Source organism: Balaenoptera borealis (assembly GCF_965194805.1).
Source record: "Balaenoptera borealis genome assembly, chromosome: 1".
Classification (NCBI taxonomy): domain Eukaryota; kingdom Metazoa; phylum Chordata; class Mammalia; order Artiodactyla; family Balaenopteridae; genus Balaenoptera; species Balaenoptera borealis.
Window position 1 is genome coordinate 152383003 of NC_138860.1, and position 16875 is coordinate 152399877.

At 56.4% G+C, this 16875-nt stretch overlaps 2 protein-coding genes and 1 long non-coding RNA gene across 7 annotated transcripts in view; 2 read left to right on the forward strand and 1 right to left on the reverse strand.

Moving 5' to 3' along the window:
* Positions 1-2607: 2607 nt before the first annotated feature.
* Positions 2608-8303, reverse strand: LOC309618442. Of its 3 annotated transcripts, XR_014238481.1 has the most exons (3): positions 8085-8303; positions 7397-7530; positions 2608-7217 (listed from the first exon to the last, which is right to left on the reverse strand). It is a non-coding gene; the product is annotated as an uncharacterized lncRNA (long non-coding RNA). The 3 variants fall into 3 exon arrangements; XR_014238482.1 differs by having other exon boundaries at positions 2608-7530; XR_014238483.1 differs by lacking the exon at positions 8085-8303 and adding an exon at positions 7828-8077 and having other exon boundaries at positions 2608-7530.
* A 206-nt stretch (positions 8304-8509) lies between these two features.
* DMRTA2 (DMRT like family A2) lies at positions 8510-14662 on the forward strand. Of its 3 annotated transcripts, none has more exons than XM_082371178.1 (3): positions 8510-8865; positions 10408-10971; positions 12497-14662. In XM_082371178.1, exons 2-3 carry the CDS (start codon positions 10416-10418, stop codon positions 13546-13548), a joined length of 1608 nt encoding a protein of 535 aa, XP_082227304.1. In that variant the 5' UTR covers positions 8510-8865; positions 10408-10415; the 3' UTR covers positions 13549-14662. The 3 variants fall into 3 exon arrangements, with proteins under 3 accessions (XP_082227304.1, XP_082227303.1, XP_082227302.1); XM_082371177.1 differs by having other exon boundaries at positions 8512-8861; XM_082371176.1 differs by lacking the exon at positions 8510-8865 and having other exon boundaries at positions 8875-10971.
* Positions 14401-16875, forward strand: part of LOC309620360 (uncharacterized protein) — a gene marked incomplete at its 5' end in the record, with an annotated part of 185840 nt that continues 183365 nt past the window's right edge. Inside the window, 2 exons of the mRNA XM_082376626.1 lie at positions 14401-14461; positions 14632-15023. Coding sequence (XP_082232752.1) covers positions 14401-14461; positions 14632-15023 — 453 coding nt within the window. The remainder of the gene's footprint in view (positions 14462-14631; positions 15024-16875) is intronic.

Genomic DNA, 16875 nt, shown 5'->3' on the forward strand with positions numbered 1-16875 from the left:
GCTCCCAGCTCCCCAGTCTTCCTTCTAATGGAGGCAAAAAGGTACCGAGAAAGGAACGGTTTTCCTCTCTGCAGGCAAAAAGAGGAAATCATTCAAACAACAACTGCTAACAAATAATAATACCCAGTATTCCTGAGTGTTTGCTACGTGTCAGACACTGAGGACTTTACATCAATTGTGTTACTGAAGCCTCACAATGATCCCATGAAAGCATTGTTTTTACTCCCATCTTAGGTAGGAGGAAATGTGACAAATGTAGGACTCCAGCCCAGGTCTGTTTCCACACTGGCAGCCCTGCTCAGCCAGGCCCTGTGACCAGAGGTACTGGGGATGCATGAAGGGTGGTGCCAGACTCTTGCCCGGCAGTGAGGGCACAGTGTGGTCAGTCCTGAGGGGCGAAGGGGGGTTCTAGGTGCACAGAAGGGAGTGAAGAAACCCCCAAGAAAAGAGGCTCCAAACACCTTCCTCCACCCCTCCTCTACCCATCCCCAGGGGATCAGTTCAGAGAAATGGGTGTGAAGGAAGTGGCCTCAACTCCACCTCCAAGTCTCCAACCAGTCTCTTCTGTAGATGCAAAGAACAGTTCTCGTGCCCCCCGACCTGCCCCAGCTGTGTGACCCTGGGAAAGTCACTTCCTCTCTCAGTTTCCTCCGGTATGAATTGGAGATGAAGATGGGTGGCTGCGTGGCTTGGGAGAGGGGGCAATGCAGAGGCACTCGGAGAGCTTGCAGGGTCAGCCTGTGCCTCTGACAAGTACAGGGGGCAACCAAGGGGCTGGGTGCTAAAGAGCCAGTAGAAGTTTCCCAGGTAACTGACTGGCCTGGGCCTGGGAACCTGGAGAGGGCGTCTGTACCTCGTTGCCACCCCAAGCCTGGAGTCTGAACCACCCACTGGGGCAAAAGGGCCTACTTGTGAGCCAGCTTCCCGACCCCAACCCTGCCACCGCCCTGGCCAGGAAAGAGAGTGAACATGTTGGGCTCCAGGCCAACCAGTATCCGGTCCTGAGCCAGTCATGCAGCTTGGAACTCACCCACCATACACAGTATGGAAGAAGACTGGGCGGTCCCAGAGCAAAAGAAGGGGTGGAGGGAATAGGAGGTGGGGCAGTGGTGGTGGAAGTCAGAGTAGGAGAGCTCTTTTATCTGAGGGAGATAGGCCCGGGGGGCGGGGGGAGTCTGGGGCTGCCAGCGAGGATGGATTAGGTCTCTCCCTCCAAGCCACACCCCTCTCTCATGTCTCCATTTTGGTCAGTGACCTGGGGATTACAGGCTGGGAGCATGCGGCTGCTGACAGATGGTCCCTCCACTTCTGAAGCGGGGTCAGGACTCAAACCCGGCTGATTCGGCCCGAGAGCCGAGCCCTAATGCCCTTCCTCTTCGCATTTTCTTCCCCCCAAATGCGGTAGCCTGGCCACTGCCATCCTCCAGGCAGTCTGATTCCAGTGTGGCCGGGAGGCAAGCCCAGAGCGGGTCACAGCAGCGGTGGCTCCCGAGTCTCGAGTCTGGATGGCGGGGAGTCTGGTTGGCGGGTCGGCCCCAGGGCTGATTCCCGGAATCGCAGTTTCCAAAGGCCCTCTTGGGAGATGGAGGTCAGGAGAAGGAAGGTCCAAAGAAGAGCACCCTGCGTGTACACACCGTCCCCAAAGTCCCAGGAGGACCTGCAAATCACTTGGGCCTTTGCACCGTTTTGTCTGGGCAGAATCGCGCCTCTCTCCCTCCCTTCCTCGGCCTGGTCAATTCCAGGTCCTTCCAAACTCAGCTCCAGGAAACTGTGAGAACTAATTTAAAAGGGGGAGGGGTCAGAAAGGAGGCCGGTTTCAAGATAAGTCTACTGTAATCCATAACTTTCTTCTGCTCCTGTCATAACCAGTTAGACATTGTAATGAGTGAAAAGATTCCATTCACAATAGCCACATGAAATGCCAAGGAATGCTTAAGAAACAGAACTATAGGAACAAAACGACAAAATTTACAAAGAGACATAAAAGTTGTGAATAAGTGAAAGTCATTCTGGGTCCTAGATGGAAAAATACCTTATTGTGAAGATGTATAATCTCCCTCAAATTAATTTCTAAAGGCAGTTAAACCAACTTTCCAAAGGGCTTTTTAAACTTCACTTTCTTTTTGGAACTAGCCTTAAAAATTCTAAAATATTTATTCAGAAGACTGTTTTTCCAAAACAGCCATGAGAATTTTGGAGAAAAAAAAAAAAAAAAAAGAATCAGGAATCAGAAGGTGACTTGCCTTTCCAAGTATTACAGAACTACAATAATTAAAAGAGTGATACTAGTGCAAAAGGAAATAGCTCCCTAGATGAGAAAGCACTGAGAGGACCTAATTTCACCTGAGAATGCAGTGTAAGTATCTGGTCAGTGGGGACAGAGTGGGTTATTAAGTAGTACTGTAATAACTGGCTAATCATTGGGGCGGGGGGAATTAAATCACAAACTTCACATCTTCCACCAAAATTAATTTCAAATAAAGATATAAATGTAAATAATTTTAAAAGCTCTAATATAAAATATAAGAATGCTTTTAGAAAGCTGGATTTGAAAAACCCTTGTTAAGTATGACCTATAAATAGAATCTATAAAGAAAAAATGACAGATTTGACTACATGAAAAATTTTAATTTTGGTATAACGATAACAAAACAGGATCAACAAAAACAAAAATGGAGAAATGCAGCATGTGTCCAGATAAGAGGATACTGCTGCCTTTACTATATAAACAGCTATTACAAATTAAGAAAAAGAGAAACTATACGTTAGAAAAATAAGCAAAGATATACATAGATTTTTTAAAAACATGAGTGACCAACACATATAGGAAAAACTAAGGAATCACTAAGGAAATGCAAATTACAGTGACAATAAGATACATTTTTCCTGCTTGAACTGGCAAAGACTAAAAAGATCAGCAGATGCACTACTGTTGAGTGTGTTCATTGATACAACTTTTCCTGAGGGCTGACAGGTAGCTATCAAAACGTTAAAAAAAAAAAAAGCTTCTGACCCTCTGACCATCAATCTTATTTCTAGGAATTTATCCTAAGAAAATAATTAGGCAGGTTCACAAAGGATGTTCATTGTAGCATTTTTTCAGTACAGCAAATATTGGAAACAAACTTAAATACCTATTAATAGGGAATTGGCTAAATAAATTAGGGAACATTCATACAATGTACCTACAGTTCATAGCAATGCTTTTAAAAGATTATGTAGATATATTGACTGATAAGAAAAAATGCTCATATTTGTAAATTAAAAAGCAAGTAACAAAAAGTATATTTTTGTAAATGTAGGCACACAGAAATATATATATTCCAGATATACTTTGCTGAAATGTGTAAAATGTTTTATAATGTTTTACTTATCAGAACAGGCAATAATAATGTTTCCATTTGGGAAACCTGACGTCTTGCATCAGGGGTCCCTTTCTTCAGAAGCGTCCCTTGACCCTTCTTTGCCCACTCCCACCGCAGCCCTTTTCTCACTGTGAGGTCATTGACAGATGACTGTGTCCACAACTGGCCAACGAGCTCTTTAGCGGCCCATCACGACTGATTTATCTCCAGTCCTCAGGGCCAGGCACATACTAGGTGCTCAATATTAGTGAAATGAATGAATGAATGACCAGTATTCACGTTTTCATGAATAATCAGCAAGTTGAATGGAATCGTATCGGCTGAAAGCCACCAGGCCTGATCCTACCCGCCCAGAACTGAAGGTGAGAAGAAAAATGCCTGAGAGTGGGAGTCGGATCTGGGTGCCTCTCTTCCTCTAGGCTCAGCTGCACTGCAACCCGGGCAAGTTACGTTGCCTCGCTGAACCGTGGAACCTCGGCCGACTCAACCCTGAAACGCGGCAAGTCACACCTCCCCCAGGGACTGCCTACCAAGCAAGACAGCACACACCAAGCGTTTAGCAGAGTAGTGGTACACAGTAGGCGCTCAAAACTAGAAGCAAGTAGTTGAGCAATGAACACCACTCTGCGCGTTTGTCCCAGGCTCAGATGCGCTCAACGAGAAGGATGTGGAGACAGGAAGCCTGGCGACACTGGGCGGCCGGCCTCCCCTGCGCGTGACCTGCAGACACCAGGGCTGGATCCAAAGGAGGGCTGCCGCTGTGGCTCTGCCCTGGGGTTCCGGCCGCGCTCTCCGCGTGGACGCCCTGGCTCCCCCGCCCTCAGCTAGGGCCCCGGCCCACTCCTTCCCTGGGGGTGGAGAGCCGGGGAAGGGGCTGGTACTGCGGGCGCGAGGTAAGTGTTCCGAGAGGGGCCTCAGGCCAGACCTCCGTCCACCGCACCCAGCCCGAGCCTGAGCCTAGACCCCGGCAGAACTTGGGCCTTGGGTAGGGGCCTCCCCTGGTACGCCTGGGTTCGAATTCTGCTCTGTCCTGTACCAGTTGTAAGATGTGGGTCAAGTCGCCTCACTTCTCTGTTTTCTCGCCTGTCAAGTGGGATATAACTGGACTTGCCTCTCAGAGACAGAGCGTGGTGCGACTTAAGACACTGTGAAGGAAGGGCGAGGCGCGGGGTCCCTCACAGGAAGAGCGTCTGAGAAGTCAAGCGCCACGATGGCAGAGGGTCTTTCTGGCTGCAAAGTTGTACCTGGGTCCTTGGTCCTCGCCTAGGCCGGATCTGTGGCCTTGACCACGCAGAAGCCGTTTTAGCGGGCTGGGGACCTGCCCCGCAAACCAGGCCGCGCTTCTCCCTGTCCATCTGGGGGTGCACGCGGCTGACAGTCTTAACGTGGCTCGAGAGTTGACCCGGAGGAAAATGTTGTCGTTGTGTGTCTATGCGTGTACAGGTGTGTGTGTATCCACGCGCGTGTCGTATGTACTAGAGCGTCCGTGGTTGTGCACGAAACAGCGTGCTTGGGGCGGCCCGCATAGAATCCTTCTCCCAAAGGCACCTTCCCTCTTTTCTGCACGCCCCCCTCCGGGTAAGGAGTTTCAGCCAAACTAACGGAATCTGGCGCGGCCAGGGGAGGGGTAGGGACGGGAGGGGCGATTCCGTCCCGGAGCCACTGGTTTGAGGATAATTACTTTTAATGTCAGAAAGATTTAGTTTAATATCATCTCTATTAGGCTGCCGGGAGGGTAATTAAACGCGACGCGCCGCAGCCGGCAAACAGATGGCGTCTGCTTGCTCCGAAGCCGCGGGCAAACAGCGCAAAAGTCAATGCCACCCGGGTTCCCCACCAGCGCCCCCGGCCCTGCTCCTACTCAGCGCCACGGCGCCGCGCCTCCAGCCCCCTCCACACCCTCAGTCCCCAACCCCGGCCTCACCCTGGGTCTCCACCAGGGCTACCCCTTTGTACCCCACCACTGCCTGGGCAGGGGCGAGGGTTGGGGACCAGTCTCAGACATGAAGGAGGTGGATTTTCGTTGCTCAGAGCGCTCCCCCGGCGCCCTCACACCCTGGCACGGCAGAGGCGTAAGCAAATGAGTTTGAGCCAGGAGGACGTGCATGAGTGAGTGTGTATGTGTGTGATTGTGTGAAGATGGGCTTTCTGCCCTCAGCCACTTCATTTGTCCCGTAGGTCTGGCTTTCTCTACTCAGGGTCCAGCGGCCCGCAAGGCCCTCGGGTAGGGTTAGGTCCGTGGACGAGCGATGGCGCAAGTGCACGAGCATATGCTCCGGTCTGGTGTTCAGCCACCGAGATGGGAATCTGTGAACACCTGGGTGAGAGGTCACACACTGAGTGAATGTCTCAGAATAAGGACATGCTTATGAGAGCGCTGTGAAGTCCATCAAACTTTCCGAAGGGATCCTCTCGGGTGGGAGAGCAGCGTCAGAGATGCATGCACCCTCTGGGCGGACACTCCGTGCAGGTACGAGGTGTGTCCAAGACTTGTGCAGAATGAGGTCACACGTGCACACTGTGTCCAGCTGTGAAGCCACACTCTGGTGTGTGTCAGGGGCGTAGCCCCTAATGCCTCAGTCTGGGCATGCTCTCCCCACCGCTGGCAGCTCTGTCCAGCCACCCCCTTCTGGTCTGCTCCCCTCTGAGAGCACAGGCCAAATCAGGACTAGCTCAGAGTGGCCTATGGAGGTGTGAGTGCAGTGACTTCGACCAAGGACGGTTACTCTGACTCCTTCCATGACACATTCACTCCCATGAGCAGGGGGGACATCAGAACCTCGGGGCTATCAAAAGAAAGGTTGTGGGTCCCGGACCTGTTGGGCTGTGAACCCGAGGAGAGAGGTGACCGCTCTAGGGGTGGGCAGGTTCCCTCTGTTTGGGCTGGGTTCCAGGATGTGTCCTCTTCCCAACTTAAGAAAATGAGATTCCTTCTAGGCCAGCGGGAAAACGCGGGGATCCCGAACCCTGTGGCTTGACCCTTGGCTGCCGCAGGATCACTGGGACCGGACTGGGGGAATCTCACAGTGGCCTGGCCTCAAGTGCGAAGAGGGGTGTTTGGGCCAACGCCCCCCGGAAGCTAGGCAGATTTCTATGGTTCATTTCGTTTGGGGTTTAAAATAATGTCTCGAAAACTTTATCCAAGGTAGCTCTGGGAGGAGGCGCCGGATTCTGTCGTCTCTGCCAGGGTGCAGTTAACGCATAGATTTCCTTGACCTCATAACCTCAAGTTGTTGGAAGGTGGGGTCTGGGTCCTTCGCTCCTGCAGGATTTTTATCCCAGACTCACTCCCTTACCCTCAGTCCATGCGGGAGACCCAGCGGGAGCTGACCCCTTTCTCTCTCCCAAACACATTCTCAGGCTCCAGCGAGTGGAATTTGCTAGGAGCGAACAGCCGGGTTTCTAGCTTTATCGCAGACTGTCAAGGTCTGAGCACGCTGCGCGCGGCCCTGGCCAACTTTCTGGAAGCAATCTGTCCGAATCTGCCTGGTTCTTGCGCGCACCACCCCCTCCCCCGCCCCGGTCCTCGGCTTGGCTTCGCCGAGGAACCTGCGCGAGGTTCCGCGCTGTGCGGTGGGGCCTCGCTCGTCTCGCCTTCCTACCCCAATCCCCAGACCCCGGCGTCAGAGGCGTTCGGGCTGGCAGCAGTAGACCTGCCAAGTGGAATGGGCTGCGTTCCGAGGCCCCCGGCCGAGTCTGCACGCCCAGTACGTCCGAGCCCCGGCTGGCGCGGGCCAGAGCCTGGGGGCCCTGGAAGTTCGAAAGGGCAACGCGGCAACCCTTGGTCGGGAGTGGAGGGAGAACGACTGGAAAACTCATTTTTTCTCATGAATTAAACGAATTTTCTTTACTCTGAAGGAGAGAGAGAAAAGTAGAAAAGAAAAGTGAGTGAGAGAACATTAGAGCGAGGAAAAGACAGTAAAGGGAAAGAGAATCACAGCTAGAGAAACCCGAGGCGATCCCGCCCGAGGACCGCGGCATTAATTCCAGATGTTGCCATTCAAGAGGGAAACAAAATCCGAAACTGTTACCTCCTCTGCGCACCGAGCTGTTCCTCAGAGCCGTGACGTCAGGACGGGAGGGTAAGGCGAAAGTTAAAACTACTCATTGGGGCCCGCGGCGACCTTGTCTCTGGACCGGAAGAACAGATAGACTGATGTGCGTCCTGCGTCCAAGAGGATATGGGGAGACAGAGAGAAGCCACTTTTTACTTTCGTTTAAAAAAGAAAATCAAACTGTTAACTTAAAACAACGACGAAAAGAATCCCACCACCACGGAAAAGTTATCTAGATGCTGCAGAAGTGAGGAAAGGAAAGAGCAAAATGGGCAGAAGGACGGGGTTAGGGGGGCTGGGAAAGGAAAGGCGCAGAGCGCACTGCCCCGGCGGGCGCCGACAGGAAGCGCTATCTCATTTCTCCTCTCCCGGCTCCTTAAAAACGAAAATTCTCAAGCCACACTTACCCTCTGTGATGCCTATCGTACCAGGACTTTTAAAATAAAGGATCTGCCTTTTAAAGGCGGCAGGGCGGGGGGGGGGAGCGGGGCGGGGGGGGAAACAGCCTCCACTACCCCAAACGCGTTGGACTTGGGAGCATGCCGAAACAGAGCCGGATGGAGGGAGAAAAATCTTCCTGGCATTTATGCCATGAGCACCCTCCCTTCTCCACCCCCGCGCTCCCATTCCACCCCCACCCCGACCGCGGTAATTGAATTGTCACCTGCCCCCATCCCGCCCTGGGCCGCCAGGGCTACTTGGGGAGGTCGGCCTTGCCAAGCGCCCCCGGCCAGTGAGAGCGGCGCAGCGGAGCCCGCGCCCCAGAAACCGAGGGGTTACACACGTCTACGTAGAGGCGCACCGGACACGGTAATTAGGCGCAATTCACACGCTCTCGGGCACACGGAAACTACTTGTCACGGTATTTTCAACGCTCCTCCTTGCCCACTTTTTTCCACTCCTTCCCTGGAGCGCCCCCTCCCCTCCCCGAGGCCCTCAGAGAAGCTTTTGGAGTTTCGAATCTTTCGGACACTGTAGAATGCGGGGCTCCCCGGGCGCGGGCCCGGCCAATCAGAGCGCCGTCTGCCTCCCCTGGCCAATGGCAGGCGCCACATTGTTGGCCAATTCTGTCTAATGGAGCCCTAAGGAGCAACAATAGAGCGGGGGAGCTGCTCATTGAGAGTCTGGCAGCGCCGAGCACCTGGGGCCCGGTTGTGTGCAGCGTCCGGCGCGCTCCGCGAGGGGACGCGGCGCGGCAAGGGCCGGGTCGCGGGTTCCAGCCAGTCGATCCCTAAACTGTTCCCCGGCTCCGATTTCCGACGGAAGGGTTGGACTGCGCAGCGTTCTGAGGGGGTCCGGAAGTTCGGACATGGTGACTGAAGGAGGGTGACGTGGTCAGATAAGGGGCCGGGGGCAAGGGGAAGAGGCTGAGAGCGCCAGCGTCGCGAGCGGAGCTGGGAGGCGCGTGCAGCGCCCGCGGAGGAGGATCCCCGAGCCCAAGGCAGGTAGTTGAGGGCCGCAGGGAGGGCAGGGGAGGCGGCCCGGCCTTCCGCCCTGTTGATGAAGCCCGGGCCACTCTGGCCTCAGGGACTGCGCGGCTCGGGGGGCCTGAGGGAAGAAGGCAGCGCGCAAAGGAACGGGGTCCAGAATTCTTGGGCGGAGACACCAGGATTCGGGCTCAGGCGGGGAACCGGGGACCCAGAGGAGGCCGCGGCGGAAGCTTTGATTTGGGCCCGCTTGGGCCTTCTGAGGCCACGGCGCAGGGGGGACCCCTGCGTTCTCTCAGACCCAGTTCCAGAGGCGACTCTCACGCCTCGGTGGTGCCTGCTGGGCCATTCAAGTCCCAGGAACCCAACTCCGAGACCAGAACTTGGGAATCTGCTCCCAAGCGGGGTCCCGCGGTGCCCCAGAATGGAGAGGGCGTGTCTGACGACTGGATCCCTAAACCGGGAGGGGAGGGGAAGGCCGGGTGAGTTGGTCAGCTAAAAGGCTCTCCCTCCTGCAATGCCTGACTTTTGCAAGATACTTTTTCCTACCCGACTACTCCAGACTACAAGGCTAAAAACTGTGCCACAGGTTTACTCCATCTCCAAGCCCAGCCTATGCCTGAGGGGTTTTTTTCACGCACACCCCTCTCTCCCGCGTGGACCCTGGGTCCCAGACCCCCATATTACCTGTTTCTCGCTGTTTTCCTCGCCCCGCAAGCTAATCCTCGGGCTGGGTTTGCCTATCGAAAGAAAGATCCTTCCACTGCATTTTCTCTGTAATCCTCCTCCCCAGGCCTCCTGAACTCAGCTCCACACCATTTTCTCTTCCTCCCTGGAGGCCCGCCCCTTAGAACTTGGACCCCCACATTTCCACGGGTCCCTGGGCCCCTGGGCCTAACTTTGCCCCTGAGTTGTTTCCTAGCCTTCACTCCACTTCCTAGAGCTTTTTTTTTTTTTTTTCGTTCCTGAGTTTTCTCTCCAGCTCTTCTGCTCCCACCAGCAAAAAAATCTTCCAAGCCCAACCAGCTGAACTCTATGCCTTGATATTACCCTCCTCTTCACCCTTCTACAAAACTGAACGTTTCGCCTCGGGTTTTCCTGCTTTGCTCTTGGCATCAGTCTAACTGTTGGGTCAAAATTTTCTAATTCGAGTCCCATCAAACAAACATTTCTCTCTGCCTGTCTAACCTCAGTTCTGCTAAACTCTGGGGGATCTTTTTTTTCCCCCCAAACCCTTGTTACATTCATCTGAACCAATGACTTTCAAACTTTATATGTCTTTTAATTTTTTCCAGTGGAACCACTGATTCAGATGAAATCTTACACTCAATGCATAACTCAGTTATAAGAACTCCGGTGGGAGTGGGGTCGGGGAGCTGGGCATTTACAAGGGAGCTCCAAAGGCACCTCCTCCCAACAATTCGGTAACTGCTAGCCAAACCTCCCGCTGCCGAAATGCCCCTCTCTAAACCTGGATTCCTCCAGGGTGCGCTTTAGCTTAGCGCACCATGCGCTCCTCACCGCAAGTTTCTCCCCTCTTCCCACGGTGTTCCACGCCAGGTCCTGCCATGGAGCTGCGCTCCGAGTTGCCCAGCGTACCCGGCGCGGCGGCGGCGGCTGCGACAGCGACGGGGCCGCCCGTGGCTTCGGTGGCGTCGGTGGCAGCGGCGGCGGCGGCGGCCGCTTCGCTACCTGTGAGCGTGGCGGGCGGCTTGCTACGAGCGCCGCCGCTGTTGTTGCGGGCTGCGGAGAAGTACCCGCGGACCCCCAAGTGCGCGCGCTGCCGCAACCACGGCGTGGTGTCTGCGCTCAAGGGCCACAAGCGCTACTGCCGCTGGAAGGACTGCCTGTGCGCCAAGTGCACGCTCATCGCCGAGCGCCAGCGCGTCATGGCGGCGCAGGTGGCGCTGCGCAGGCAACAGGCGCAGGAAGAGAACGAGGCGCGCGAGTTACAGCTCCTCTACGGCACTGCCGAGGGCCTGGCGCTGGCCGCCGCCAACGGCATCATCCCGCCGCGACCCGCCTACGAGGTCTTCGGCTCTGTGTGCGCCGCCGACGGCGGGGGGCCGGGAGCGGGAGCGCCCACGGGGACCGGAGGCGGCGCCGCGGGCGCGGGGAGCTCAGGTGAGGAGAGGGGAGCAGGGACGGGGTCCAGGGGCGCGCGTTCCAGGGACTTGGTACTGAAAGAGTAGAATCCCGTTCTCCAAACGCCCCACCTGGTGGAGTTGGCCGCGCACCAAGCCCCTGATTTGAGGCATAAACACACAAACTTTCCTTTCTCCCCTTTCTGAAGCATTTGCACTTTATTCCTTTCTCTCACCGCAGGCCCAAATGTAAACGCTTTAATCTTATTGCCTCTACCCAAACGCAGCCATGTCCCAGCTTTCTTGCTCACTTCGCTGGGTCTTCTCCCCAGCGCGAGAACCCACGCGTGTTATCTTTTCTTTCGTTCTGCGCTTCTCCACACGCCGCAGATCCCTCCGCTCCTTCCCAACTCTCTTCAGCAATCCGACCCTCTCCAAGTCCCCTCCCCCGCCCCGCTTCGCTTTCTCTAGGTACTGAGGGCGACGAATTCCTTCCCAAGCCCACTCCCCCCCGCCGCCTCCGCAGGATTCCTTTTCTCCTGTTCCTAATGTTTCCTGGTCAGCCGCCCTGCTCCTTCTTTCTAGCTTCCTTCCCCGCTCGTCTCCCTTTTCTCAGAGTACACGCTCTCTCCCTTCTCTCAATCCCCTTTCCTCTTCCCCGTGCACTCCCTGTCCGGCTCTGGCCGCACCCTCTTCTTCGAGACGCCCTAGGCTTTGGGGGGAGGGGGTGCGGAATTAGGCCAGGGCTCACTCAGCTTCCAGCTTGGGAGGGAAGAACTTCTTAGGTCTTAATTGTTTTTTAAGATTTTTTTTTTTGATGTGGACCACTTTTAAAGTCTTTTTGTTGAATTTGTTACAATATTGCTTCTGTTTTATGTTTTGGTTTTTTGGCGGGAGGCACGTGGGATCTTAGCTCCCAACCAGGGATCAAACCCGGACCCCCTACGTTGGAAGATGAGGTCTTAACCACTGGACCACCAGGGAAGTCCCACTTAGGTCTTAATTTTGGAAAGGATGGATTAGAAATAGAGGCTCTACTTTTGCCTGTAGAGAGGCTTGGGATCTTGTAAATGCCCAAGGTGCATTGCCCTCCAGGCTGTGCTGCCCAGGGCCACAGAGCACCCAGGGCTGGGTTGGCTCTTGGAATAACAGGGGTGGAGTGAGGTCTTCTATACAGTGTGCGGTGCAGGTGCAAGCTGTGTTGGCTCCTGTTTGACTTCTGGGTCAGGCCACTTCTCCAGAGCAGGCCAAGACTAGGAAGGGTGAAGGTATTGGGCACAGATGTAGGAAGAGGGTCACTGGACACTGAGTTTACAGGGCACAGGTGGTTGGGGTTCTGGGTACAGAAAGAGAATGCGCTCTGTGAGCCGAGAAAGAGCCAGGGCTGTAGGGGCTCAGAGGGGAAGGAGTGCTGGAAGAAAAAGAAAGAAGGGTTTTGGAGCCAGTGAATGAGGGTTGTGAGGCTCAGAGGGAAAGGAAGCTGCAATCCAAAGGGCTCTGGTGCTGTGGGGTGCGGTCACTTCCCTGCTAAACGCTCCTTTACATACCCCTTTCTCCCCTCCTAGAGGCCAAGTTACAGAAGTTTGACGTATTCCCCAAGACGCTGCTTCAGGCAGGCCGCGCAGGCAGCCCGCAGCCGCCGCCGGGAAAGCCCTTATCACCCGACGGCGCGGACTCTGGTCCCGGGACATCGTCCCCAGAGGTGCGAGCGGGCTCGGGCTCGGAGAACGGCGACGGCGAGTCCTTTTCTGGGTCGCCCCTGGCCCGGGCCTCCAAGGAGGCAGGTGGCAGCTGCCCAGGCAGCACTGGCCCCGGAGGCGGCGGCGAGGAGGACAGCCCGGGATCCGCCAGCCCTCTGGGTTCAGAATCCGGTTCCGAGGCCGACAAAGAAGAGGCAGAGGCCGCGCCCGCGCCCGGGCTGGGCGGGGGCCCGGGTCCACGGCAGCGGACGCCGCTAGACATCTTGACGCGCGTCTTCCCGGGCCACCGGCGGGGTGTCCTGGAGCTAGTGTTGCAGGGCTGCGGCGGCGACGTGGTGCAGGCTATCGAGCAGGTGCTGAACCACCACCGCGGGGGCCTGGCGGCCGGCCTCGGCCCCGCCGTGCCCCCCGATAAGGCCGCGGTGGGGGCAGTAGCAGCAGCGGACGACGCGTGGCCTGGCCGCGTCGACGCCGCGGCCGCCGGGGGGCCGGGGCTGCCCGCGCCGCTGCAGGCGGGCCCAGCCGCACCTCCGCACCACAGACCTTTGCTGGCCGGCGCCATGGCGCCCGGAGCGCTGGGCTCGCTGAGCAGCCGCTCGGCCTTCTCGCCTCTGCAGCCCAACGCCAGTCACTTCGGCGCCGACGCGGGCGCCTACCCGCTGGGCGCGCCGCTCGGCCTCAGCCCCCTGCGCCTGGCCTACTCGGCGGCGGCGGCGCACAGTCGCGGCCTGGCCTTCATGGCTCCCTACTCCACCGCCGGCCTGGTGCCCACACTCGGCTTCCGCCCGCCCATGGACTACGCCTTCAGCGATCTCATGCGCGACCGCTCGGCCGCCGCCGCTGCTGTGCACAAGGAGCCGACCTACGGCGGCGGCCTGTACGGGCCCATGGTCAATGGCGCCCCTGAGAAGCAGTAGGGCGAGCGGCCCGGCAGTCGGGCGGCACCCAAACAGGGACCCCAGGCTTGCCCCGCGGGCCGCCGGCCCGTCCTTGCCTGGAGCGCTCTCTGCGACCCGGCTGGGATCCTCTCGCTCCAAGGTGGTCTTCAGTTTTGTTTTGGACGGTGGGTGGGGAGAGCTGAGCAGAGAGGAGCAGCTTCAGATGCAGACGTTCTCGGAGGGGATGTGAGACCCGGATCCTCGTCCCGCGACCCCATCAAGGCTCCCCGTCCCTTCAGAAGGCCGGGACTTCTTGAGAATTCAGAGGCTGCAGCCGCTGCGCAAGCTCCTGCCTCTCCTGTCGCTATGCTCGTCTCACCTGCCCGCGCTCCCAAATGGTTGGCAGGATAGTCCGAGAGTCTGTCTTCTGTGTCTCACCCTCCCTTAAAAATTTTTTAATATTCGCTCTAACAAATATAAATTTAGGATGTATAAATCTCTTGGCACTGAGTCGAGTCTTTGGGACACACATATATATCGATATCAATTGTAAAAAAAAAAAAAAGGAATCAAGTTCTACGGTGCACTTTCCTCGTTGCGGTATTTGTCGCTCTCTTTGTTGCTTATGCCGATAAGCATGGGTTTCCTTGGTGCAGTGTGAGTTTTTATATATGTATAAATCTATATATAAACTATACATATATATACAAGCCAGTGTATAATGTTATAAAATGGAATTCTAAGTTATTAATTGTAATCTGTAGGTGACCTCGGTATTAACGTGAAAAATATTCAAAAACAAGCAAAAAAAAGGACAAAACGGAAAAAAATTAGACTATGCGCGCATTGTACTTATCAGGTTTTATAGATTAAATATATTGTAATCTCGAGATGAATCCTGCCCACCCGCCCCTCTTGCCTGCGGCCTGTCTCTCCCTAAGGAGCGGTCTAGGTGCGCGCTGGAGCAGGAACGGAGTGACCCGTGACTGAGCCGGAACCGCCCGCCGGAGGGCCCATCCCCGCCTCGCGGGACTCGCCAGACACCTCGGCCGAAGGGCCGGCAGCGGGAAACGCTGCTGCAGAGAATGGCTCACTTTGTGCTTTCCTTTGCCTAGACATGAGCTAGAAATAAATGTTATTTTCTAAGAAAACAGCAACGAATCCCGTCCGGCTTCTCGGGCGGCCGGGTTGATAATCTTAATTCCTCGCCGGAGCCGCGGGATCAGGGAGAAGCTCGACCGAGGTCCGGAGGGTGCTTACGACCCTTGGGGGTGCGGGGCGAGGCAACTTCCTGCAGCGCCAGGGGGAGGCGCGCGCTCAGCACTCCGGGAGGGGCGGCGCCCGCCGTGCTTGTGGGACCTGGTGTCCCTCCCACTCCCCGCTCGGGCGCGCGGGTTGCGGCGGGGTCGCCTTGCCAGTGCCCTCGGTCCCCGGAGTCCTGCGAGGCCGGCGGCCGGGTTCCCGTTCTCCCCGGGGCGCAGATTTGGACGCCCAACGCGCGCCTCACTGTTCAGGTTTGGAGTGAAAGGCAGCTGAGACGGCGGCTGGGGAGGGAAGGCTAAGACCGCTCTCTCACAGAGGCCAGCGGCCTGGGAGATATTTTTGGGGTGGTGGGGCGCTGCCTTCGCCCTAGACAGTGTAATCTGAGAGCGGCGGTGAGGACGCGCCTTCCGGCCCGACCTCACTCCGCGCCCCTTTTTTACCTTCCCTCCTTAAGCGGAGCTGAGGAAATTGGCGGCCCCGGAGCCTCCGGCCTCCCCAGTCCCTCCCGCTTCCGGCTGGGTGACTCCCCCTCTCCGAGGAACAGGGTGTCCCCTCCCCTAGGCTGGGCCGGAGACTTCCCAAGGTAAACTTCTGGGGCCGGCTCGAGTTCCGCCAGGCGGTGAAACTTAATAGCAGGACAAGAAAACGGTTTAATAAAGAAGGGCTTTAATAGGGAACTAATTTGATTGAGTTGCCTAATTCCACTTTAATTGGAAAGGGGTTTGGCTGTTTGGTTATAAAGTGCGAGGGTGATGAGGAGCTGGAAGTGGGGGGAGAAGGGGCGAGAGAAGAGAGATGGGGCAAGAGAGATGGGGCGAGACAGGCAATGAAGATAGGGAGGAAAGAAGAGAGAGACGAGAAAGAAAAGAGGGAAGAGTTACCTAGGAAGTAGAGAGGAAGGCGGAAGCAAGTGCGCGGGAGCTTCTAGAAGTGTGAACTTTCTTGTGCTTCAAGGCTGCGCGCTCTCAAGCCTCCCGCTCCAGGTTTTCCCTCCTCCCACTCCAGGTTTTCAGAGGCCTCGCGTCCTCTCTCAACGCGCGCTCCAGCTGCCCCCTCCTCGGCATCAGCCCTCTTCCCCACTCTAGGTGAGCTTAAGATCGGTCTTGGTCTCTTGGTTTCAGGAGGGATCTATACTGGCTCCTCTGAAGTTCTTGGTTCCTCTGGTGCGCAAGCCAGACGGAGAGAGGCAGCCTGTGGGCCCGCGTTACCCACTCTCTAGAACACCTGGAGCTTAATAGCTTTCAAGGTCATTATTTTAGTTTATCCTCACAGCAAACCCGGGAAAATCCAGTGAGTTGTTTATTATCGTCTCCATTTTACAGAGGAGGAAACCGAGGTCCAGAGTGGCTCAGGGACTTGTCCAACCATCCGGGGACCTTGAACCTCTTTTCCTTTCCATTCTCCCAGTGGGCCCGCTCCTCCCTCTCCTCTCATGAAGCGGTCTCGGCTGGCCGACGGCGGGGGCTCTGCGGTAACCCATCTCCTGTGTACACGTGCGGCCCAGAGAGGAGAAGCGGCTTGCTCCTGGCGCCCAGAGAGGCCGCGGCCTCAGCTTTGGGCTTCAAGCGTCGTCTTCCGTAGAACTCAGAATGGTTCTCCAGCGGTGGAAGCTAGAGGGGGTGGAATAGTGGGGTTCCAAGGTTCCTCCCCCCGCTGGCCCGACGATTGAAACCCAGGGTGGTCAGCCACAGCCTTGGCGCCTGGCCAAGTCCTGCACCCTCGGGGCCCCGGACTCCGCTGCCCACGGAGCAGTCAGGAAGACTAAGGCTCAGAGGCTGACAGTGACCGGCCCAGGGTCGCACATCCAGGCTCTGAGGAGCGAGAGTCAGAGCCCAGGACGCTCAAGCCGGGTTGCTAGGTTGCAGCGGTGGGAGTGGCAGGGGCGGAAGAGTAGGCACCTCTGGTTCAGGGAGCTTCCGCAGCGGGGGAGGGGGCTGGGGCCTGAGCTCCCCTGGGAACCGTATTGGAGAGGAGCTTGGGGTTCTCCCTTGGGGCGTTGCTCTCACCCCTGATGGAGAGGACAAAGGTGGGAGCATCACCTCTTTTCTCCTGGGAGAGGAAGATGGGACAGGAGTCCCCTTCCTGATCTCTACTGTCTGTGTT

Coding starts and splice junctions, on each gene's coding strand:
- DMRTA2 (XM_082371176.1), top strand. CDS start 10,356: ATGCGCTCCTCACCGCAAGTTTCTCCCCTCTTCCCACGGTGTTCCACG. Junction 10,972..12,496: donor CGCGGGCGCGGGGAGCTCAG/GTGAGGAGAGGG, acceptor CTCCCCTCCTAG/AGGCCAAGTTACAGAAGTTT.